We start from the raw sequence: 24,773 nt of genomic DNA, 5'->3' as shown, positions 1-24,773 counted from the left end.
CAAACAGCAACACCTGTCACGCCCTGGCTCTGGGGACTCTTAAATGTTGAGCCAAGGTGTGTAGTTTCTATGTTATGTATTCTATGTTTAGTTTCTAGATCGTTGAGATCTATGTTGGCCAGGGTGGTTCCCAATCAGAGGCAGCTGTAGCTCGTTGTCTCTGATTGGGGACCATACTTAGGTAGCCTGTTGGCACTAGTGGGTTGTGGGATCTTGTTCCGTATAGGTTTGTTGTATGCTTATCACGCTGCGCCTTGGTCCGTCTCGTCCGTAAACGATCGTGACAGAAGATCCCAACAACTAAGAACCAAGCAGCGTGTCCAGGAGCAGACAGCCTGGACCTGGGAGAAGATTCAGGCCGGAATGGATCGGCGTACTTGGGAGGAGACAGTGGAGGCGCGCTATAGAGAGGAGCAGCGGCAATGCAGAAGGTGCCGGCCGAGGAGGAAGCCCGAGAGACAGCCCCAATAATTTTTTTTTGGGGGGGCTAAAAGGGTGGTTGGCAGAGCCTAGTGTTAGAGCAGAGCCAACTCCCCGTACTCATGCAAGGAAGCGTGTGACTGGGCAGGCTCCGTGTTATGCGGAGCTATGTACTGTGCCGCGAGTGTTCCGGCACAGTCCTGTACGTCCTGTGCTAGCACCACGCACGTGTCGTGCGAAGATGGGCATTCAGCCAGGACGGGGTGTGCCGGCTCAACGCTCGTGGTCTCCAGTACGCCTCCTCGGTCCCGTATATCCTGCGCCGGTGCTACGTACTGTATCGCCAGTACGCGTGCACAGCCCCGTACGTCCTGTGCTAATGCTTCACACATATTGTGTGGAAGTAGGCATCCAGCCAGGATGGGTTGTGTCAGCTCTCCGCTCCAGACCTCCAGTCCGCCTCCACAGTCCGGTACGGCCCGTTCCTGCTCCCCGCACCAAGCCAGTGGTGCGTGTTCCCAGTCTGGCCCGTCCTGCTCCCCGCACCAAGCCAGTGGTGCGTGTTCCCAGTCCGGCCCGGCCCGTTCCTGCTCCCCGCACCAAGTCAGTGGTGCGTGTTCCCAGTCCGGCCCGGCCCGTTCCTGCTCCCCGCACCAAGCCAGGGGTGCACGTCTCCAGCCCGGTCCGGCCTGTTCCTGTCCCTCGCACCAAGCCAGTGGTGCGCGTCGCCAGCCCGGTCCGGCCTGTTCCTGTCCCTCGCACCAAGCCAGTGGTGCGCGTCGCCAGCCCGGTCCGGCCTGTTCCTGTCCCTCGCACCAAGCCAGTGGTGCGCGTCGCCAGCCTGGTCCGGCCTGTTCCTGCTCCTCGCATCAAGCCAGTGGTGCGTGTTTCTAGTCCGGCACGGCCCGTGCCTGTTCCGCTGGTGCCTGGTCCGGCACCGGTCAGCGGCTCCACGCCGGAGTCAGAGCAGTCCGCTCCACCGGTGCCTGATCCAGCTCCGGTCAGCGGCTCCACGCCGGAGTCAGAGCAGTTCGCTCCACCGTCGTCGGGTCCAGCTCCAGTCAGCGGTTCCAGTCCAGACCCAGACGTCAGCCCCTCTCTAGGTTCGGGGTCTCCCACACCAGGGTCCAGACAGGACTTTGTGGGAGGAAGGAGAGGGGAAGCAGTGCGCCGAGGTCCAGACCAGACCAGGGGCGCAACAGGGAGGCGGATAATAGGTGGTGGTCACGCCCGGAGCCGGATCCGCCTCCGAGGTGGAATGCCCACCCGGCCCCTACCCTGTTATGTTTAGGTTGCGCCGTCGGAGTCCGCACCTTTGGGGGGGGTACTGTCACGCCCTGGCTCTGGGGCCTCTTAAATGTTGAGCCAGGGTGTGTAGTTTCTATGTTATGTATTCTATGTTTAGTTTCTAGATCATTGAGATCTATGTTGGCAAGGGTGGTTCCCAATCAGAGGCAGCTGTAGCTCGTTGTCTCTGATTGGGGACCATACTTAGGTAGCCTGTTGGCACTAGTGGGTTGTGGGATCTTGTTCCACAACCCACTATCCTAGGGACGTTAGATACCCGGTCGTCCACTCAGGCTGCATTACACTGCCCATCTGCTGCTGGGATCAGTAGAGCAGGATCACCAAAATACCCTGGGTGATTTTCCCTTACCTGGGGCCTCAGCTTGTTCACAGTGACAGCTACAAGATGTTTCCTGGCCGGCCACTCAGAGAGAGAGAGAGAGCACATTCTAAAAGCAGCCCCGCTTTGCGTTGTTCTCTCTGCTGCTAAGTCTCATGAGCCCAGTCTCATGCCTTATTCATCCTCACAGCCTGTTCTCTGACGTCCTGCCTGACTGACTGTCAGTGTGGGGGGAAATGGGAAAGCTTTCCAGCACACAACACTAATTTCCCCAGAATGGAGGTCAATCTGACAACGCGGAGGGAATGGGAACTCTCACAGATAAGATCCAAGTTATATGATCTCTTCAGGATGAGTTCTGTTCCGCTTCAGAGGTTGGATGGATACCTGGCCGTAAGAAGGGCCCTGAGTTTTACCTGACTAGCAATAGCCTATGACTAGGGCCTGGAGTTTTTTCTGTAGGAAAACCTCAGGTTCCAGCTCAGGAGACTCCTCACTAGCTGAGACTGGGCACCATGTCCAGTTTGCATTGTTCCTGTCTGTCCCTTAGCCTTGCCTTGAAGCGATAAGGCTAGAGTGTTGTATTCTTCACCTCAAGCTAATTCTGCTGGGGATACAGTGTAAAACGTGTAGACATGACATTGAATAAGACATGCAGACAGAGAGTTGTGCCTTGGTTCAAATATAATCTAATACAGTATAGATGCCAACATAAATGTGATTATGCAAATGTCAAGAGCATATTTCTAATCTAAGACTACTTTGTAGCATGCATCATTAAGATATGTTACTTCCATGTTGTGTTGTATATTGGCTGGATTTATGTTTATTCCAGCTGATAAAGGTTCCATTCAGTATAGTCGTATTCAGTGTTAAAGTCGCAATCTGTATTTTCATTTCAGCACTGACGCATCAGGACTGAGGGAGAGGGTCATTACTGCATTACTACTGAGGGGGGGGGGTCTTTGCACTTTGTCTCATGGCCACAGAGGTAACCTGTAAACAACATTGTTATTCTGTATAAGAACATCAAGACCCATTGTTCCATCCAACGCTACTTTCTTGTCATAGGATGAAACTTAATCTTATACTTTGAACTTGGCCTCAATCTGCCTTTAGATCAAGACAATTCTTACTGACCTGGGATTCTCTTTCCTTCGCAGGTGTGAGGAGAGATAGAGCTGGAGAGAGGGCAGGAGAGAGAGAACGAGAGAATGATGGCGGCAGAGGAGGAGAAGCCAGGTTTGAAGAGCAGCAGCTCCATCGTTCCCTGCTTCTTGTTTGTTGAGGTGAGTTGCCATGTCTTCCTTTTCTGATTGACTAAAATGACACTAGTGGGAGGAGCTGATGAGATCTCTTTATGGGGAATGTCCGTGTCCCTTAGACTTCCCCGTATTCAGTTTCTCACCCCCCTCCACTCCTCTCAGAGCTCAATGAGCTACATTCATTCTACTACTTGACCTCAATTGACTGTTGTCTGCTGTCCAGCAGCCAGGGAACACCTCCTCATCTTGAGCTTCAGTGGTAAATGTGGTACATATTTCACACCTCCTGTCAGCACAGCTCAACACACATCCACCACACTACCACTGTCTCTCTGTACCTCTGTCTCTCTGCCATGGCTGAGACTGAGTAACATGGATATAGTGGATAAAGTGGGTATAAAATAGTTGTTCAGATGGAGCTTTCTGTCTTTCACACTGCTGTAGTATGTGATCTCTGCTTCCTGTTTATATGACGGTCTTGCACATAACATCTGATCCATTGAAGTATTTGGTGATATCACAGCTAACTGTGTTTTGAATAGGTACTGTATGCTCTGCACACACAGACTCACATACAGACTACAGACACACACACACCCACACACACACACACACACACACGACAGGGTCCCTCACGTAGGCGTGTCCCGTATTGCTGTGGTAGCTACATGACTCAGAGGGTATTGAAGGTCTCTATGATGCTGCTAGATTATGGTGCACAATTGTGGAATCATAATGTGCAATATGTGAGGTAGCAGTGAGTGAGTGCAGAAGATGTGACAGTGTGGTCTGACTGAGACCCAACCATTTTAGCTCCCCTGTCCCCCTCCCCGTCCCCCTCCCCAGCGGTGTGTCACAGACAGTGATTTACACCTGCTCTTTTATTTAGACTCACACCTCATCAGCCCATTCCCATGGTAACCAATTAGCTGGATTCATTTTAACTCTGTCTCTCTCTCTTCTGCCTCCTTTCATCCTCTTATGCAGGCTACAGCCTCTCTCTTTCACATTCTCTATTTTTCACATTCCCCCCCCCCCCCCCCCCCCCTCTCTCTCTTCCTGAAAGTCATAGATATTTGCTTCTCCTTCCATCTCTTCTATCTGAATGTGAATTTCAACATCAATAGCGCTTATACAGCTCAGTTTCGCTCAGCACTGGGTTGATACAAAAGATGCATGGAAGTGCCATTGTCAGACCACAGACAAGCTTTTAGGATAATAATGCACTGTGTGTCTCAGTACTCAGGTGTAGCAGAGAACACAGCTTTGGGGTTGTAAAGGCCACTGATTAACATAAACAGTTATACAGACCAATGGAGGAGGAAATACAAAGTCCCCCTCCATGCCCCTCTGATAGCTTTGGATGTGCTGCTATTGGAGAGCCGGTGTCATGTGATTGGGGTGTGTGGTGCGTCATGTGACCTAATATTGATGTGTCTAGTAGATACAGGACCATAGGTGGTTGTTAATGTATGGGTTGTTACAGATTCAATTTATGAAGTGTGGGATTGTGTTTTGTGTAATGGCTGCAGCTGTAATATGGAAGCGGGAATAACCTAGCCTAACAGTTGAAAACATCACCTTCAATGAACAAAAACTTTAACCATAAAAAAATTGTCAAATAATGTGCTCTACACACACTCTATTTTAACATCTAAAAGCAACGATAACTGATTTAATCTCAATGTTTCAAATGTTTTATTCGGACATGTGAAAATGACCCATTCTTTTATACATTATGTCCTTTCCCCTCTTATCGATAATGTCCCACTTTTCACAGCCACAGTTATGGACTGAATGGTTATGAGTCAGAATCATTGTGACGTTGGAGATTTCCGTGACTGCAGAGGTGTTTATGTCTTTGGCATGAGCAGTACTCATACTTGTGTTAGTGTGTGGGCATCATCTATCTCTCACCACATGTGGTGTGATGGATCATTCCCCTCGGCATTCCATGCAAGGACTCTATACCCACCAGAGGGCACTGTTGATGTACTGTTAAGGCTTTCAGAGCTGCTTTTGGAAGCTCAGTGACACTGTTTGCCGTGGTTTTGGGTGTCTGACCAGAGTCCATTTGTCTTTATATTCTGCTAATGTTGTATTTAGCCAATGAAGCTCAGTTTTGTTGTGTTGGTTTATTCACAGTAAGGAGAAGGAATGGTAATGATGACAATTTACTGTAATGAACATTTCACATCTGTCAATTTGAAAAGGAGTTGCCTTGATTTTCATATAATTTAAATTCATGTTCAGAAGAACGCACACACACACACACACACACACACACACACACACACACACAGCCTCATTAACACTTGAAATAGGAGAAAGAACACCTTTCCTTTTCTTTTGCTTCCTCCGTCTCTAAAAATAACCCCAGTGTGTGATGGTGGGTAACACTTGTGTGATCACACCTGTCGGAGAGAGTCTTTCAAGTGAAGTGCACTAAGAGCACACAAACACACAAACACACACATTTCTTGAGAGTGCTGTGATCAGCTGGAGCGCTAAGACACAAAGAAAAACTGACTTTTCCTTTGGTTGCCATCTGGTAAACGTCCATTAAAGAGCTGCTCCTGCTTTATGTTTTGGCCTCTGAAACAAAGCAGGGAGAATGCACTCAGCACTCCGCCAGCCAGCCAGCCTGCCCAGCTTGAGGTAGCTACAGCACAGTGTTTTCAGCAGCTCTGCACTGTGGAAGGGAAAGTAGTTGTTCAAGTAAAATAATGAGAGAAGCATGAATGACTGGTGAATTGTTTGTTTTGCTTTTGTTTCAGATTATGTTGTGCCCAATAGAAATGAATGGTTCATGGAATTAATTGTGAATAATGATGAGTGAGAAAGGTACAGAGGCATAAATATCATACCTCCAAAAAGTATGTCTTGGGGGTGTGATCTTTGTGACTCTGTAACTTTATCGCTTATCATTATTCACGATTCATTTATGATTATCCGTAATCATGGTTGCATCCACATTAATATAGAAGTGTTTAGAAACATATTATATTCTTATTTACAATAAGTGATTCCAAAATGACTCAATAAATTATTTACCATTAATTTCTATTGTGCACAAAATAATTTGAAACACAACCAAAACGAACAGCAAATGCATCCAACAAATGTGTAGTCACAAGCTTGTTGTAATCATTGCTTGCTAGGAATATGGGACCAAACATTCAACTTTTGACTACTTTAATACACTATAAGGCGGCAGGTAGCTTAGTGGTTAAGAGTGTTGTGCCAGTAACTGAAAGGTTGCTGGTTCTAATCCCTGAGCCGACTAGGTAAAAAATCTGTCGATGTGCCCTTGAGCAAGGCACTTAACCCTAATTGCTCCTGTAAGAAGTCGCTCTGGATAAGAGCGTCTGTTAAATGACAAAAAATTTCAAATAAGGGAATTTGTCCAGATACTTATGACACCTTCAAATGGGGGGACTAGATACATAAGTGCTTTTATTTCTAAACGGTAAAACATATAAGTATGTTATTTAAAATCCAAAATGCTGGAGTATAGAGCCAAATTAAACGTTCTAGCTTCACTGTCCAAATAAGTATTAATAAATACGTAGAGGAGTAAGCATTTCACTTTTAGTCTGCACCTGTTGTTTACGAAGTAAAACTGTATTTGACTAAAATCTAGATCCGTCTCTTTACACTACACAAGTATCTCTCCTGGACCTAGTTTGTGTCATCAAAGAGGCTCTAAGGCATTCCTGATTGGAGCATTCTACCATTTTGCATTCAGGAAGCTATCGCACGGCAAGCAGTAGCGATGCACCAAGTCTGGAACCAAAAGACCCTGAATCCATATGACTGCTAACTAGTTAGTCTGGGTAGCTATTTGGTTAACTATCTGCATCGACCCTTTTTGCCATAACTTTTTTGACTCATCTCATACACTGCTGCTACTATTTATTATCTATCATCATATCACTTTAATCGAAGTTATATGTACATATCTACATCAATTACCTCGTACCCATGCACATCGACTCGGTATTGGTACCCCATATACAGTTGAAGTCGGAAGTTTACATACACTTAGGTTGGAGTCATTAAAACTTGTTTTTCAACCACTCCACAAATTTCTTGTTAACAAACTATAGTTTTGGCAAGTCGGTTAGAACATCTACTTTGTGCATGACACAAGTAATTATTCCAACAATTGTTTACTGACAGATTATTTCACTTATAATTCACTGTATCACAATTCCAGTGGGTCAGAAGTTTACATACACTAAGTTGACTGTGCCTTTAAACAGCTTGGAAAATTCCAGAAAATGATGTCATAGCTTTAGAAGCTTCTGAAAGGCTAATTGACATCACTTGAGTCAATTGGAGGTGTACCTGTGGATGTATTTCAAGGCCTACCTTCAAACTCAGTGCCTCTTTTCTTGACATCATGGGAAAATCAAAAGAAATCAGCCAAGACCTCACAAAAAACATTGTAGACCTCCACAAGTCTGGTTCATCCTTGGGAGCAATTTCCAAACGCCTGAAGGTACCACATTCATCTGTGCAAACAATAGTACGCAAGTATAAACACCATGGGACCACGCAGCCATCATACCGCTCAGGAAGGAGACGCGTTCTGTCTCCTAGAGATGAACGTACTTTGGTGTGAAAAGTGCAAATCAATCCCAGAACAACAGCAAAGGACCTTGTGAAGATGCTGGATAAAACAGGTACAAAATTATCTATATCCACAGTAAAACGAGTCCTATATCGACATAACCTGAAAGGCCGCTCAGCAAGGAAGAAGCCACTGCTCCAAAACCACCATAAAAAAGCCAGACTACGGTTTGCAAATGCACATGGGGACAAAGATCGTACTTTTTGGAGAAATGTCCTCTGGTCTGATCAAACAAAAATAGAACTGTTTGGCCATAATGACCATCGTTATGTTTGGAGGAAAAAGGGGATGACTTGCAAGCCGAAGAACACCATCCCAACCGTGAAGCACGGGGGTGGCAGCATCATGCTGTGGGGGTGCTTTGCTGCAGGAGGGACTGGTGCACTTCACAAAATAGATGGCATCATGAGGAAGGAAAATTATGTGGATATATTGAAACAACATCTCATGACATCAGTCAGGAAGTTAAAGCTTGGTCGCAAATGGGTCTTCCAAAGTTGTGGCAAAATGGCTTAAGGACAACAAAGTCAAGGTATTGGAGTGGCCATCACAAAGCCCTGACCTTAAACCTATAGAACATTTGTGGGCAGAACTGAAAAAGCGTGTGTGAGCAAGGCGGCCTACAAACCTGACTCAGGTACACCAGCTCTGTCAGGAGGAATGGGCCAAAATTCACCCAATTTATTGTGGGAAGCTTGTGGAAGGCTACATGAAATGTTTGACCCAAGTTAAACAATTTAAAGGCAATGCTACCAAATACTAATTTAGTGTATGTAAACTTCTGACCCACTGGGAATGTGATGAAAGAAAAAAACTCTCTACTATTATTCTGACATTTCACATTCTTAAAAAGAAGTGGTGATCCTCACTGACCTAAGACAGGAATTGTGAAAAACTGAGTTTAAATATATTTGGCTAAGGTGTGTCGTATCGAGTGAGTGGTGGCAATTATTGCTGATGAACAAAAGGAGTCTGCTCATACTGAACGTTGATCATAAGTTTATTCAGATCAGAAGCTTCAGCATGAGTGACAGGTGACATGACACCCGGAGAGTGACGCCTCAGAATGGCTGCTCGTTCTGACTTTCTTCTTCGTTTTCCCCCCTATTTATAACCAATGATGCTCCCTCTTCTGGCCAATCCCCAGTCTCCCCTGTCTCCAACACAATTCCGGTCTGTTGTATGTGGCGTTACACCTAAAACATTCCCTCTTGATACTAACATAAACAACATTCTATTTCTTCATGAAAAACATTTAACAAAGACATAATCTTAATACACTACATATTCCCCCCTTCGAGACGAACTAAACGTCTCGAAAACAAACAGAATAGGATTATGACTAGTAACAATTTATCTTATTGAGTAGCTTTAACATTAAACCAAAAACATTCTCCTCTAGAGTGTAAATACCTTTCTATGAAATATGAATAACTGTTTATGAAGTGTGAATACATTACTATCTTTATGAACAAATCTCTATGGAGTGTAAGAGCGAAAAACTGTCCGGCAACCTTCCATCCATCAATCAAGACAGTAAAATTCTCTCACGGTCCCTCTGCCCCAGGCAACCACCTCGGTACTCCAGATAACCTCATTAACCATGTAAATGCATTTGAAACTATGATGCAATTAAATACACATGTAAGCCCCTGCAAACAAAATCCTATCCAAAAACATCCACTTGTAAGGCTGGTCAACCCATTGGACCTTACAGTGAACCTCTCCCTGCCTAGACTTTCCTGTCCCTAAACATTCACGAAATAAACAAAAACATCTAAGATCCTCACATGTATTCAATAACATCAAACATCATTCTACAAAAATGAATACCTAAAAATATGACACAATTATGTATTACACATGTCTATATTTCATTGCAGACACTGGAATGTAGTCCACTACACGTCATCTCCCTGTAGTCTCCTCTTCCAATGGACTGTTGATGATGGAATCGACCACACCCTCCTTGTTTCATCTCCTCCAGTCATATTGTCCCTTCATATTGTCGTTGTTTGAGTATTTCAATCTCCATATGTTCCCCAAATGCTTCTGGAAGAAAAGAAACGACCAAACAGTATCTTTTGAAAAACAACCCTTTCAAATTGACCATCAATATCAACTAAGAATATACAAATGATATATAAATGATGCATGAATCACATTAACCATTCCCCCCTTTGATTCATAAATCATACTAAAAATCACACTAATATTGGAGAAAAAAAATTGAAAAATGATCAAAACATCAAAAAGGATATTTATCCATTCAGTTCCACTGGTCCATCTTTATCCAAATCAGGAACAGTCAACACCGGCATCTGAGTGTTGTCTCCAGGCATCACTCTCCAACCTATCTCAATATCATAGCTTTCTCAAAGGTCAGTAACAAATTACAAACCTCACACAGTGTTATCAAAGCTGCCATTAAATGTAACCCATCACTGCCCCTACTGGGCCTAACTGATCTTGCAACCAAATCTTCTCAGATCTCCCAAATGCATCCCTTATATTCTTCAATGCATATATAACTATCTGAACTAAAAGTATAACTATCATCATCAATAGGATCTTCCCAAATGTTACACCATACCATGGAAAAAATCTCCCCTTCTCCCTTAGATTTATCCTTCAATGATAGGCTTGAAGACTATGACATGTCGCCATGTCACCCTTTTAACCCTAGATTTAGCTGTGTCCGGTGCTATCCCTCTTATAATGGTAAAAAACCTCATATGGAAGCTTCAACGTTTACATGTAACAACATCCTGTCTATCCATAGTGTAAGAATATATATGCTTTATCACCCCAAACCCTCTAAATATCTCTAAAATTCCCCATAGTCACCTTGTCAGGCAAAAGCTAATCTTTTAACCATCAAAGTCCTGCTGTTCCTACTACCTGGTACATAAAAAGTAACATTATATTTGTCATCTCTAACCTTATGTTCATGCTTATCCAAAGTCATCATATAATCATCACAATCTGATATTCCCATAAACATACCCCTTACCTCATATGTTTTATTAGAGCAAAAACAACTTTTAGCCCTCAATGGTTACACCTCAAATGCTTCAGGGTTTGCTTGTTACCTGATTTTACTTTCCATCTAACAAATGCACCCAAATTAATTCACTTAATCCAATTACACCTAAACCTAGGCTTAAACAAATGTTTTGACAACGACATTATTTTATCTGTTACTGACTGTTGCTGATACAACAGTCATGACAAAGCATAAGACTGACACATACTTGATAGAGGTCGAGCGACCTTCTCTAAATTCTCAACAGACATGGACCCTCAAGATTCCTCCCTGATCTTACAGAATGAGCTGCTGGAACCTGCCCATCTATCTCTAATTTTCACCACAGAAGAATCAAACCACTCCCTTTAGTTTCTCTCTTCCCTAACGAGCGGTACTGATCAGATACCTCTCCTTGTCTGTCATTAAAATCAAAGACCTCATCCTGTCCTCCATGATCAATCTATATTCTCTCTACTACTATCTGTTCTCCTATTTTAACCCTATTCGTACTATCATTGACAGCACTCTCCATCCGTAACATAAACCCTGAGTCTAAAATTCCCCATTTAATTTCAGAAAAGTTGTTGTCGATGTCATACTCCCTACATTTGCTAATGCCATCGTATCATTAATCCCTTCCAAAGTTACCATTAAAGTAGTTAATGTATTAACCTTAATTCTTTCTAGTAGGAAAGCTACCAATATACTCTGTGTATTATTTACTGTTGGAGTGACTACTGTAATCTACTCCTCCTGAACTCCTTTGGTGACTGTGGAACTTCAACAGATTTCAAATCTTCCATCATAGGCATCACTTTACGAATTACATAGCCTTTTAACCAATAATTCTTAACCGGAACAAATGTTAATGCTTGCACTAGATAAGTACACATATATTCTCCCTGACCTTTCTCTGTAACATTACGCCAAATAAGTGAACAGTCACTCCTAACCTCTTCCACTGATTTATTCACAAAATCCCTTTACCACCAAATTTTTTGAATATGTGATTGGGAAAGTTCCCCACCTGCCTTTGACTTCTTTACACACAGACTTGACAAACGTCTAAACACCTTTTAGCCTAGCCTGAAATCTCTTGGTGTAAGAATGTAACCCCGAATAACAGTCACCCCTTTTAATCAAAAATGATATTATCTTTTTAAGCCAATATGATTCCCCATCCTAATTAGTCAATTTTACATAGTGAGATGTTTAACCTCTTTAGGCTGAACACAGATACGTTTTTCCACTATTCACCATCACTTCTAATGGTCCTCTGGTTTTACTTCAATTGTTAGCTATTTTCTCTTCTTCTCTAATCGGTGCTATCAGCTGACAACCCCCTTCCGGATCTTCTAGGCACTCTAGAATCTTTAGGGTTCACCTGGAGAACAGGTGATCTTGAATTGCCCCTGTATCTTCCTTAAAAATGTTCTCTGTTTTTCCTCCTGACTTGTTGCACTCACAGATAAAGTAACCAACCTGTCCATAATTATAACAGTCTTCTGAAAGCTGCTGGAAGTGTAGCTGAAATCTTCCTCCTCCTTCTAAGTCTTCTCGTCCTCTTCCTCTCCAATTCTGTGTCTGTCCAGAAACTGGCTGTGGATATGGAACATTTGGTACCCCCCTTGGCTGGTACAATTGCATTTGACATTGTTCAGTTGAAGCTGTAACAGTGATTGTTGATTTGGTTCACTCTGATTCTTCATAACCAAAACTTATTTTCTCCTTCTCCTTCTCCAATTCTTGGGATCCTTTTCTCAGCAGTTTTCTCCTTGTCTCTTCAACGTCTCGAGCTGTGTTACTTCTTCTAAACTATTTGCTTTATCCAGGCATGATAAACATCGGTCTATATCTCTATTTCTTCTTTGCTAGTCATTGTAGGATAAAATCCTCTTGAACATAAAGCACCTTTAATCTCCAAATCTTCATCGCTTTCTTCATCCTTGCTTTCATCAGAAATCAAATCTCTAGTATCCTTCTTCTTTCCTCTCTTGCCAACTTCCTTCTGATCAGAGTCATATCCACCCATGACCTCTTCATCATCACTCATCTTCATCATCCTCATCTTCTTTAAGTTCAATCCTCCTTAACCTCCCTCTTTTCTTCCAGACATCACATTTTCTTCCTTCTGGAGTTTTGATTCATCTTCATCGTCGTTTCTGCTTGTCCTCTATCTATTATTCGTCTTCCTCTCTGATGTAATCATCACCCTCCTGGATGATCACTGGAAGCTGAGGATAAACATCCCTAAGCTCTACTTTTTGCTGAATCCGTATGTGAGAAAGGTGTACTAACTTCTGCCATTAGTTTTTCTAACACTACTTTCTAACACTACTTTAGTTAAAGGATTACTATTTTTTCCCTATATCAATCGGTGTAATCACCTTCATCTAGCCTTGCTGTCCTTTCTCCCCATTGTAACAACCCTTTTATATTCCCTTATCGTGAATTATTTTATTTTAGACTGTATAGCCTATGACTTCCCCCCTGTAATTATTAATATAAAACTAACAACTCCCAAATATTATTATTATTATTATTTTTTTTAAATAAATCCATTAAAAATCCTGAATAATTAAAACCAATTTTTATTCCTATATCACCAATTTATCAATTAGTGTTGGCTATCTTACCACAACCCATCAAATGCAAGTAGTCAACTTCAGACTAAAATACCCATAAACAAAGCCTCTAACCCTTCAATACTACAATTCCCATAAACCCCCTTGCTCTATAGGCACCTAATTATCTTAAATTTACAGAATAATGTCAGTTCTTGATTCCCAACACAATTCCAATCAAACCCCAGTGATACACAGAGCTTCCAAAATGCAATTTTTAATGAAATAGTATTTGCCAAGCCTATGTAAAATTGTCATAACATCACATATTTTGTAAAGGATGATTTTGTGAACTAGCCTGATATCTGATCCTCTGCCTGCGTCACACCTTGTCACGTGACGCACGTCAGTCACACGTTAGCCCCTCCTCTCTCCTGTCGTATCGTATTGCTCCTCTCATATGACAGAAAAACAGAGACACAGAATCACATTTTAGTAGTTAATGCAATCACTGAGTTATTTCAACCATATTCAATATTCCTTCGTTCACCCATTATTCACTCTAAGACTAAACTCAGAACTAAATAGATCGCTCAAAAACATTTTTATTTTATTTTAATCCGTCATTTAATTCAATTCATTATACTCCGTCAACATATATCTAATTTATAAATTCAATAGGTCACAAAACAAGTTTCATCTTTAACCATCGCCGATGTAACAACTAGAATACTCGTGTCCAAATATCTCTTTGTCTGTGTGTTTCTGTCTCCCCCTGCAGCCCCCAGATGGGACCTATGACCTTTACCCACCATTTTGTTTTGTAGGCTTAGCACAACCGCATGTCGTAGTTTTAGCCGCGTAAAATCAAGCGCATGCGCACATCCACTTAACCCCATGCTTACCATACCATAGAACGCCCGCGTTCTACCTCAGTTCTCTATTTTACACTTATAGCCAGACAATAACACATAACAGAACTCACATTTGCGTAGAACTTTCAGTCCCACCCACATACAAACAAGTTTAAGAGGCTTGAATCCATCGCAGTGGACCTCTAAGGTTAAGGTTATCATGTAGCACGCAACACAATTAGCATTTAGCAATTAGCATTAGCCTTAGCTTTAGGTACACTGTGACACAAAACACATTTAGCATTAGCCTTTAGCTAACTGCGGCCTACAACATGTAACAAAACCCGCATTGCGTCTTTAATTGATTACTGTTTCGTTTGTCCTAAATTTATTCTGCCGTGAGTATGGCTATTTCTATGAGCGATCCCCCCAATGCAAATATCCCGTCGGACAGAAGCTGAGCAAGCCATCCCCAAGAAAATGTCCCACCAACCCCAGTCCAAGACTGACCTGAAAACTCCTAATGCGTTTCCAGGATTTTGTGGCCCACCCTGCGGTCGCCCCGTTCGTCACGAGGGCTTATCTAAACCTGCAATGCTCTAAAATTGTATACATATCTTGGCCCCGATTGTTCTTGACTTACTATTCAAGCAACACATCTCTATAAACAATCCATAAACTCTAACCACTTTTGCGCTGGTTTTAAAATTGTATAATGATTAGCCAGACCCCCCAGTCATCAGCAAAAACACCACCCGAGGCACGGTCGTAATGGTACATTCCTCCAGTGTACACAAGCAGTAACAAAACTAACAACTTAGCTGTGTTTGGTCTGGTCATGACTCCAGACCGAAGTTAGCTTGAGTTAGCTTGGCGGCTCCAAATGCAGCAGAGGAGAAGTGCAGACCCCTCCTGGCAAGCTCGCCATTTGTCGTATCGAGTGAGTGGTGGCAATTATTGCTGATGAACAAAAGGAGTCTGCTCATACTGAACGTTGATCATACGTTTATTCAGATCAGAAGCTTCAGCATGAGTGACAGGTGACATGACACCCGGAGAGTGACGCCTCAGAATGGCTGCTCGTTCTGACTTTCTTCTTCGTTTTCCCCCCTATTTATAACCAATGATGCTCCCTCTTCTGGCCAATCCCCAGTCTCCCCTGTCTCCAACACACTTCCGGTCTGTTGTATGTGGCGTTACACCTAAAACATTCCCTCTTGATACTAACATAAACAACATTCCATTTCTTCATGAAAAACATTTAACAAAGACATAATCTTAATACACTACAGGTGTATGTAAACTTCTGACTTCAACTGTATGTAGCCAAGTTATTGTTACTCATTGTGTATTTATTATTACTTTTATTATTAGGATTTTTACTTTTCTATTGTTTCTCTATCTTCTTTCTCTCTGCATTTGGGAAGGGCCTGTAAGTAAGCATTTCACTGTTAGTCTGCACCTGTTGTTTACGAAGTATGTTACGAATAAAATTGTATTTGTTTAGAATCTAGATCTGTCTCTTTACCCTACAAAAGTATCTCTCCTGGACCTAGTTTGTGTCATCAAAGAGGCTCTAAGGCATTCCTGATTGGAGCATTCTACCATTTTGCATTCAGGAAGTGGGTGATTGCTGTCTCTCTAGCCAGCTGTCAATCAATCTTCTGTGAATGTGGTCACTTAGTATCACTTCGTCAAAGTTCCCCATCCTTTTAGGCTTTCATTTATAATACCTCATTTGTGATTAAATGTGTTTCAAAACATAGAATATATGGAAACACCTTAAACAGTTGAATGCATACAGTAGGGGAAAAAAGTATTTAGTCAGCCACCAATTGTGCAAGTTCTCCCACTTAAAAAGATGAGAGAGGCCTGTAATTTTCATCATAGGTACACGTCAACTATGACAGACAAATTGAGAAAAAAAAATCCAGAAAATCACATTGTAGGATTTTTAATGAATTTATTTGCAAATTATGGTGGAAAATAAGTATTTGGTCACCTACAAACAAGCAAGATTTCTGGCTCTCACAGACCTGTAACTTCTTCTTTAAGAGGCTCCTCTGTCCTCCACTCGTTACCTGTATTAATGGCACCTGTTTGAACTTGTTATCAGTATAAAAGACACCTGTCCACAACCTCAAACAGTCACACTCCAAACTCCACTATGGCCAAGACCAAAGAGCTGTCAAAGGACACCAGAAACAAAATTGTAGACCTGCACCAGGCTGGGAAGACTGAATCTGCAATAGGTAAGCAGCTTGGTTTGAAGAAATCAACTGTGGGAGCAATTATTAGGAAATGGAAGACATACAAGACCACTGATAATCTCCCTCGATCTGGGGCTCCACGCAAGATCTCACCCCGTGGGGTCAAAATGATCACAAGAACGGTGAGCAAAAATCCCAGAACCACACGGGGGGACCTAGTGAATGACCTGCAGAGAGCTGGGACCAAAGTAACAAAGCCTACCATCAGTAACACACTACGCCGCCAGGGACTCAAATCCTGCAGTGCCAGACGTGTCCCCCTGCTTAAGCCAGTACATGTCCAGACCCGTCTGAAGTTTGCTAGAGTGCATTTGGATGATCCAGAAGAGGATTGGGAGAATGTCATATGGTCAGATGAAACCAAAATAGAACTTCTTGGTAAAAACTCAACTCGTCGTGTTTGGAGGACAAAGAATGCTGAGTTGCATCCAATGAACACCATACCTAATGTGAAGCATGGGGGTGGAAACATCATGCTTTGGGGCTGTTTTTCTGCAAAGGGACCAGGACGACTGATCCGTGTAAAGGAAAGAATGAATGGGGCCATGTATCGTGAGATTTTGAGTGAAAACCTCCTTCCATCAGCAAGGGCATTGAGGATGAAACGTGGCTGGGTCTTTTCAGCATGACAATGATCCCAAACACACCGCCCGGGCAACGAAGGAGTGGCTTCGTAAGAAGCATTTCAAGGTCCTGGAGTGGCCTAGCCAGTCTCCAGATCTCAACCCCATAGAAAATCTTTGGAGGGAGTTGAACGTCTGTGTTGCCCAGCGACAGCCCCAAAACATCACTGCTCTAGAGGAGATCTGCATGGAGGAATGGGCCAAAATACCAGCAACAGTGTGTGAAAACCTTGTGAAGACTTACAGAAAACGTTTGACCTGTGTCATTGCCAACAAAGGGTATATAACAAAGTATTGAGAAACTTTTGTTATTGACCAAATACTTATTTTCCACCATAATCTGCAAATAAATTCATTATAAATCCTACAATGTGATTTTCTGGATTTTTTTTTCTCATTTTGTCTGTCATAGTTGACGTGTACCTATGATGAAAATTACAGGCCTCTCTCATCTTTTTAAGTGGGAGAACTTGCACAATTGGTGGCTGACAAAATCATTTTTTCCCCACTGTAAGTGTCATCCTTCAGTAATAGCTCTTTGCCTCTCTCCATAGGATACATGAGATTTGACAATAACATGTTCTGATAGCATGTCAACTTTCTGCACTCCACTTTCTCACTCAGTAGATTTCCATACACCCAGTTCTAAAATGGTAACATGTCTAAGGATGTGTCAATATTTCAAGTTAGAACCCAACACTGTAGACTGCAGTGTCACGGATTCTGCCGAGGCTGCCCCTCCTCCTTGCTCGGGCAGGCTGCGGCGTTCGTCGTCACTGGAATACTAGCTGCTGCCGATCTATGTTATACATGTCTATGTTGCACCTGTTGTCTATGTCACACACCTGTTTCCCATTTGTGTAATCACGCCTACCCTATTTAACCCAGGTGCTCCCAATGTATCTTGTGCGTGGTTGTTTTTCGTTTCGTGTGTCGTTTGGTGAGCGGGTTAGTTCCTTCCTGCGTGAAGGTATTGCTGTGTTGTTTTCGTTACTCAAGTTCAGTAAAGTACGTTTCCTCGTTCTGTGTCCTGCGCCTGACTTCGATCCACCGCATTACACTGACGCTCGTTACATGCAGCTTTTTATGCTATTCCTGTAATTACATATTTATAAAGGACCTGCAATGTAAAGATTGTATAAACCTTTAGTCACGTCATTTGCAGGTGAGTGTGTCTACACTCATAAGAAGCAGGTACTGTGATATGTGCTATAGCAGTAATGTACAGTACCAGTCAAAAGTTTGGACGCCTACTCATTCAAGTGTTTTTCTTTATTTTTTTTTTACTATTTTCTACATTGTAGAATAGTGGTGAAGACATCAAAACTAAGAAATACCACATATGGAATCATGTAGTAACCAAAAAAGTGTTAAACAAATCAAAATATATTTAATATTTGAGATTCTTCAAATAGCCACCCTTTGCCTTGATGACAGCTTTACACACTCTTGGCATTCTCTCAACCAGCTTCACCTGGAATGCTTTTCCAACAAGTCTTGTAGGAGTTCCCACATATGCTGAGCACTTGTTGGCTGCTTTTCCTTCACTCTGCGGTCTGACTCATCCCAAACCATCTCAATTGGGTTGATGTCGGGGGATTGTGAAGGCCAGGTCATCTGATGCAGCACTCCATCACTCTACTTCTTGGTAAAATAGCCCTTACACAGCCTGGAGGTGTGTTGGGTCATTGTCCTGTTGAAAAACAAATGATAGTCTCACTAAGCCCAAACCAGATGGGATGGCATATCGCTGTAGAATGCTGTGGTAGCCATGCTGGTTAAGTGTGCCTTGAATTCTAAATAAATCACAGACAGTGTCACCAGCAAAGCACCTCCACACAATAACACCTCCTCCTCCATGCTTTATGGTGGGAACTACACATGCGGAGATCATCCGTTCACCCACACCGCATGTCACGAAGCCACGGCGGTTGGAACCAAAAATCTCAAATTTGGACTCCAGACCAAAGGACACATTTCCACCAGTCTAATGTCCATTGCTCGTGTTTCTTGGCTCAAGCAGGTCTCTTCTTCTTATTGGTGTCCTTTAGTAGTGGTTTCTTTGCAGCAATTCGACCATGAAGGCCTGATTCACACAGTCCCCTCTGAACAGTTGATGTTGAGGTGTGTCTATGACTTGAACTCTGTGAAGCATTTATTTGGGCTGCAATTTCTGAGGCTGGTAACTCTAATGAACTGATCCTCTGCAGCAGAGGTAACTCTGGGTCTCACATTCTTGTGGCGGTCCACATGAGAGCCAGTTTCATCATAGCACTTGATGTTTTTTGCGACTGCACTTGAAGAAACTTTCAACGTTCTTGAAATTTTCTGGGTTGACTGACCTTCATGTCTTAAAGTAATTATGGACTGTCATTTCTCTTTGCTTATTTCAGCTTTTCTTGCCATAATATGGACTTGATCTTTTACCAAATAGGGCTATCTTCGGTATACCCCCCCTACCTTGTCACAGCACTACTGATTTTACATTTTAGTCATTTAGCAGACGCTCTTATCCAGAGCGACTTACAGCTAGTGTATACATTTTTTGTCTTTTTTATCATACTGGCCCCCCTGTGGGAATCAAACCCACAACCCTGGCATTGCAAGTGCCATGCTCTACCAACTGAGCTACACGGGGCCCAAACACATTAATCGTCTCAAACGCATTAAGAAGGAAAGAAATTCCACAAATTAACTTTTAAGAAATCACACCTGTTAATTTAAATGCATTCCAGGTGACTACCTCATGAAGCTGGTTGAGAGAATGCCAAGAGTGTGCAAAGCTGTCATCAAGGCAAAGGGTGGCTATTTGTAGAACATCAAATATAAAATATATTTGGATTTGTTTAACACTTTTCTGGTTACTGGTTATGATTCCGTATGTGTTATTTCATAGTTTTGATGTCTTCACTGATGTCTTCACTTTTGATGTCTTCACTAATATTCTACAATGTAAAAAATTGTACAAATAAAGAAAAACCCTTGAATGAGTAGGTGTGTCTAAACTTTTGACTGATAGTGTATATGTTTTTACAGTGTAATCTGTGTAATGTGGGTACAGGGTCTCCTCCCTGGTCCCGCGCTCTGCAGGGGTGTGGATCTGACTGCACATTTACACCCAGTGATCCAGACCCCCCTGTGTGTTGGTCTGTGGGTCTGTTTACCAGCCATTATAACCCAGTTTACAGCCCCACCCATCCTCACTTAGTGTAAGACAGAGACATCACTGGGACAATAGAGGAACTATACTGAAAATAGGGCGAGAGGGGGAAATCAGAGGCTAAGATAAGAGTTACATGGAAAAGAAAGAGTGGTTGGGAGAGCGAGTGAAGATTTGAAAAGCAGAAACAGAGAGAAAGAGATATTTAAAGAAGGAGCCCGAGAGATGTTTTCTGGAGGACGATCAAAGCTCAGCTCACATCTCTCTCTCTTGTACCCATTCTACTCTCCCCCTCCTCAACTCTCTCACACAGATCGGTCATCTCTCTCTTTCGCTCTCTTCCTCTTTCTCTCTCTTCCTCTCTCTCGCTCTTACTCTCTCTCCCTCTCTATCTTTCTCTCCCTCTCTCTTTTTCTCACACACACAGCCCTGAAAGCATGCCAAACTACCATCCTCTCCATGCTACAGTACCTCTCGTATGCCAGTTTCACTCTCCTCCATCTCTCTTCCCTCACCTCCTCTCAACCTTTCTCTTTTCCTGTCCCCTCCACTCCCCCGCCATCCCGTCCTCTTTCCTCCCTCCATCCTTGTACACCTCCTCTTCCTCTGCTTTCCTTTCTTCCTCCCACCACTGGGATCTGTACAGCCCCAACAATGCACAGTGAGACATACTTCTTGTTCATTTACTCTCCCATCTCTCCTCATCCATGTATTTTTCTTCCTCCATCTCCGTTATTTTACTCTCTCATGCTTTCATGCTTTCATGCTCTCTCGCTCTCTCGCTCTCTCGCTCTCTCGCTCTCTCGCTCTCTCGCTCTCTCGCTCTCGTTCTCTCTCTCTGTCTCGCTGTCTCTCTCTCGCTGTCTCTCTGTCTCTCTGTCTCTCTGTCTCTCTCTCGCTGTCTCTCTGTCTCTCTCTCTCTCTCTCTCTCACTCACAAACACACACACACGTTTCTATTGACTATTTTCTGCTCTGTCAAAAACTCACATGATCAGCTTCTGGCTGACAGAATGAACAAAAAATATTATCTCTAATGTAGCTAGCTATTCATCATGTGAGTCTGATAGTTGTTGAGATGGATCTTGTGAAAGAAATGAAGAGAAAGAGAGAGAAGGGTGGAAAAAAATTAAGAGTAGAATTTTCTCAAATCAATCTATCTCCATATTTCCAGCCACACTAAACTCCCATTCAGCTCACATGTTTGACTGGCACAGGCCTGAGATCAGGATTAGACCACAGCCCTGCCAACTCCAACTGTAGTCTGTAGACTGAGCTATAATTAACACTGACCTGCTGTTAGCTACATGGATGGCAACATCTACCTAGGAGAGATTTGGTTGTTGACACACAATAAGAGTATAGCAAGTTGTATATGATGAGGGCAACACCAACTCCTTAGACCTGAGGATGCCAGAGACAACAGTCTGTGTGTTGTTGCATCATGTCTTATAGTGTGGAGGGCAGGAGTGATCTCTCTTCTCCACATGCATTGGTCAGTACCCTGGAGAGGGGTGTGTGTTTTTAAAGGTTACACAACATCCATTTGAGCCCCCCCTCCCAGCCCACTTTACAGTCAGTTACAGAGGAGCCTCCCAGCCCAGCATGCGATTCAGCACACACACACACACCAAACACACCACACACACCACATACACAAACACACACACAACACATACTTGTATGCGAGTGGCACAGCGGTCTAAGGCACTGCATCTCAGTGCTTGAGGCGTCACTACAGACCCCCTGGTTAGATTCCAGGCTGTATCACAACCTGCCGTGATTGGGAGTCCCAAAGGGCGGCACACAATTGGCACAGCGTCGTCCGGGTTTGGCCGGTGTAGGCCGTCATTGTAAATAATAATTTGTTCTTAACTGACTTGCCTAGTTAAATGTTGAAGTTAATTTTCTTTACTCTACACTCTAAGTGAATCAGAAAATAATGTGTTATTGTGCCCTGTACCCGCACCGTAAGAGCTGGTCTCAGTGAATGTTATTTTTGTGACTGTGGAGGGTGGAGAGGGGGAGAGAGGGGGCTTCTGCTGCTACCACCACCACCCCCAGCCCTGCACCTGTTCCCTACATTCCCCCTACTCTATCCCCAGGTCTCCTGTCATGTCTGGGCGGTTCAACGTAGCGTGTGTGATGGCAGTAGAGTGGAAGGCTGTTGGGGGCTCCTAATGGACAGCATGTGTTTGACGTGGGCCCCTGTGCCCAGCTCTCCATCTGAACCCACCCACCCCTCCCAGCAAAACACAAAACTGCTCTTTCAGAGTACACTGCTTTGACAGCACCAAGGGATCCTCTGTAGCTCAATTGGTAGAGTATGGCGCTTGTAACGCCAGGGTAGTGGGTTCGATCCCCGGGACCACCCATATGTAAAAATATATGCACACATGACTGTAAGTCGCTTTTGATAAAAGCGTCTGCTAAATGGCATATTATTATTATTAAGGGACATGGCTGTTCCTCCTGAGAATAACATACTGTACGTTGAGACAAAACTATGTACAAATATTTCAGCTGACTTTCAGTCGCCTGCCTTGTCTATTGGAGTGAGGAGGACCCTGTGTTAGAGTTTGGTGGTCAGTGGTAGAGCATCACACTACACAGTATGAAGATTTCCCCTGCCATCGTCCACTCAGCATGGGAGTCCATCTGCAAAGTTGTCCTCTCAGTGGGGGGTGAGGTCTGTCAGCAGAGCTTGGAGTGATGGAGCAAGGTTAGACCATGTACTGTAAGATGGAGGGAGAGAATGCATGATACATACAGAGAAAAGCACTCTGAAAAGCAACCTGAATCTCTACAGATGTAGGATCTTAATTTCATCACTCTTTTGTTGCTGAGAATTTTCCTGCACAGCAGGAAATCAAATAAAATCAAATTGTGTTTGTCACATGCGCCGAATACAACAGGTGTAGACCTTACAGTGAAATGCTTACTTACAAGCCATTAACCAACAATGCAGTTTTAAGAAACAATACCCCCAAAAATCACAAAAAAATACAATATCAAATCATACGAAATAAAAGTAACAAATAATTAAAGAGCAGCAGTAAAAATAACAATAGCGAGGCTATATACAGGGGGTACCGATACAGAGTCAATGTGCGGGGGCACCGGTTAGTCAAGGTAATTGAGGTAATATGTACATGTAGGTAAAGTTATTAAAGTGATTATGCCTAGATAATAATAATAAACAGAGAGTAGCAGCATCGTAAAAGAGTATGGGTAGCCATTTGATTAGATGTTCAGGAGTCTTATGCAAACTTGTAGTGTATTTGAGTTTTAAAAAGGCTTCTAAAGTTTGTCATTTCCACTTAGAAATGTTAGCCTTGATTTGCCCTAAAGAAAAGTGTATCAACCCCTACAAAAATGTCCATTAATTAAATAATGTTGCTGCAGGATTATTTTCCTGCTGTGGAAACTGGCTCAAATCAAGATCCTACATCTGTAGCCAGCAACAGAGGGTTGGTTTTTAATCCCCCGTAACATTCAAAAAAACTTGATATAACATAGGTTGTTTACAGGCCTGCTTACACATGAATGGCACACACACACGTAAGGAATATTATATTATGTACTCTTTAGGGAGATACACTGAGTGTACAAAACCTTAGGAACACCTGCTTTTTCCATGACATAGACTGACCAGGTGAATCCAGGTGAAAGCTATGATCCCTTATATTCAATCAGTGTAGATGAAGGGGAGGAGACAGGTTAAATCATGCTTTTTTAAGCCTTGAGACAGTTGAGACATGGATTGTGTATGTGTTCCATTCAGACGTTGAAGGGGCAAAATAAAATATTTAAGGGCCTTTGAACGGAGTTGCACCCGGAGTCGCACCCGTTTGAGTGTGTCAAGAACTGCAACGCTGCTGGGTTTTTCATGCTCAACAGTTTCCCGTGTGTATCAAGAATGGTCCACCACCTTGTAGAGTCCATGCCCCGACGAATCAAGGCTGTTCTGAGGGCAAAAGGAGGTGCAACTCAGTATTAGGAAGGTGTTCCTAATGTTTGTACACTCAGTGTTAACAGTGCACCCTTACCAACCCATTAAACGTCTTGATCTGAGATCTCAGAGTTATTGTATCATTGTTATAGGGAACATGGATTTAAAAAATTTAAGGAAAGAAATTAAATAAAAAGAACAGATTTAGGATTACATCCAAGGATTAGGATTGTGGAGTTAGGATTATGATCAATGTTTTATCTGGAAGCTTAGTGTGAGACTGATGGAGTATTCCCTGAGTTTAGTGGCGTGGTCTAAATGGTTTCTTCAAGTACTTTATGTCTTTCTGGTCTGTCCTGAACTTGTAAACACAGA

At 43.0% G+C, this 24,773-nt stretch overlaps 1 protein-coding gene across 1 annotated transcript in view; it reads left to right on the top strand.

Moving 5' to 3' along the window:
• Positions 1–3,261: 3,261 nt before the first annotated feature.
• Positions 3,262–24,773, top strand: part of LOC311104077 (phospholipid phosphatase-related protein type 5-like) — a gene marked incomplete at both ends in the record, with an annotated part of 53,094 nt that continues 31,582 nt past the window's right edge. The window contains one exon of the mRNA XM_084145739.1: positions 3,262–3,336. Within this exon, the coding sequence (XP_084001865.1) occupies positions 3,262–3,336 (75 nt within the window). The remainder of the gene's footprint in view (positions 3,337–24,773) is intronic.

Source organism: Coregonus lavaretus (assembly GCF_964263955.1).
Source record: "Coregonus lavaretus genome assembly, chromosome: 2".
Taxonomy (NCBI): Eukaryota; Metazoa; Chordata; class Actinopteri; order Salmoniformes; family Salmonidae; genus Coregonus; species Coregonus lavaretus.
The sequence above is the reverse complement of the archived record's forward strand: the minus strand, read 5'-3'. Positions and strand labels throughout refer to the sequence as shown.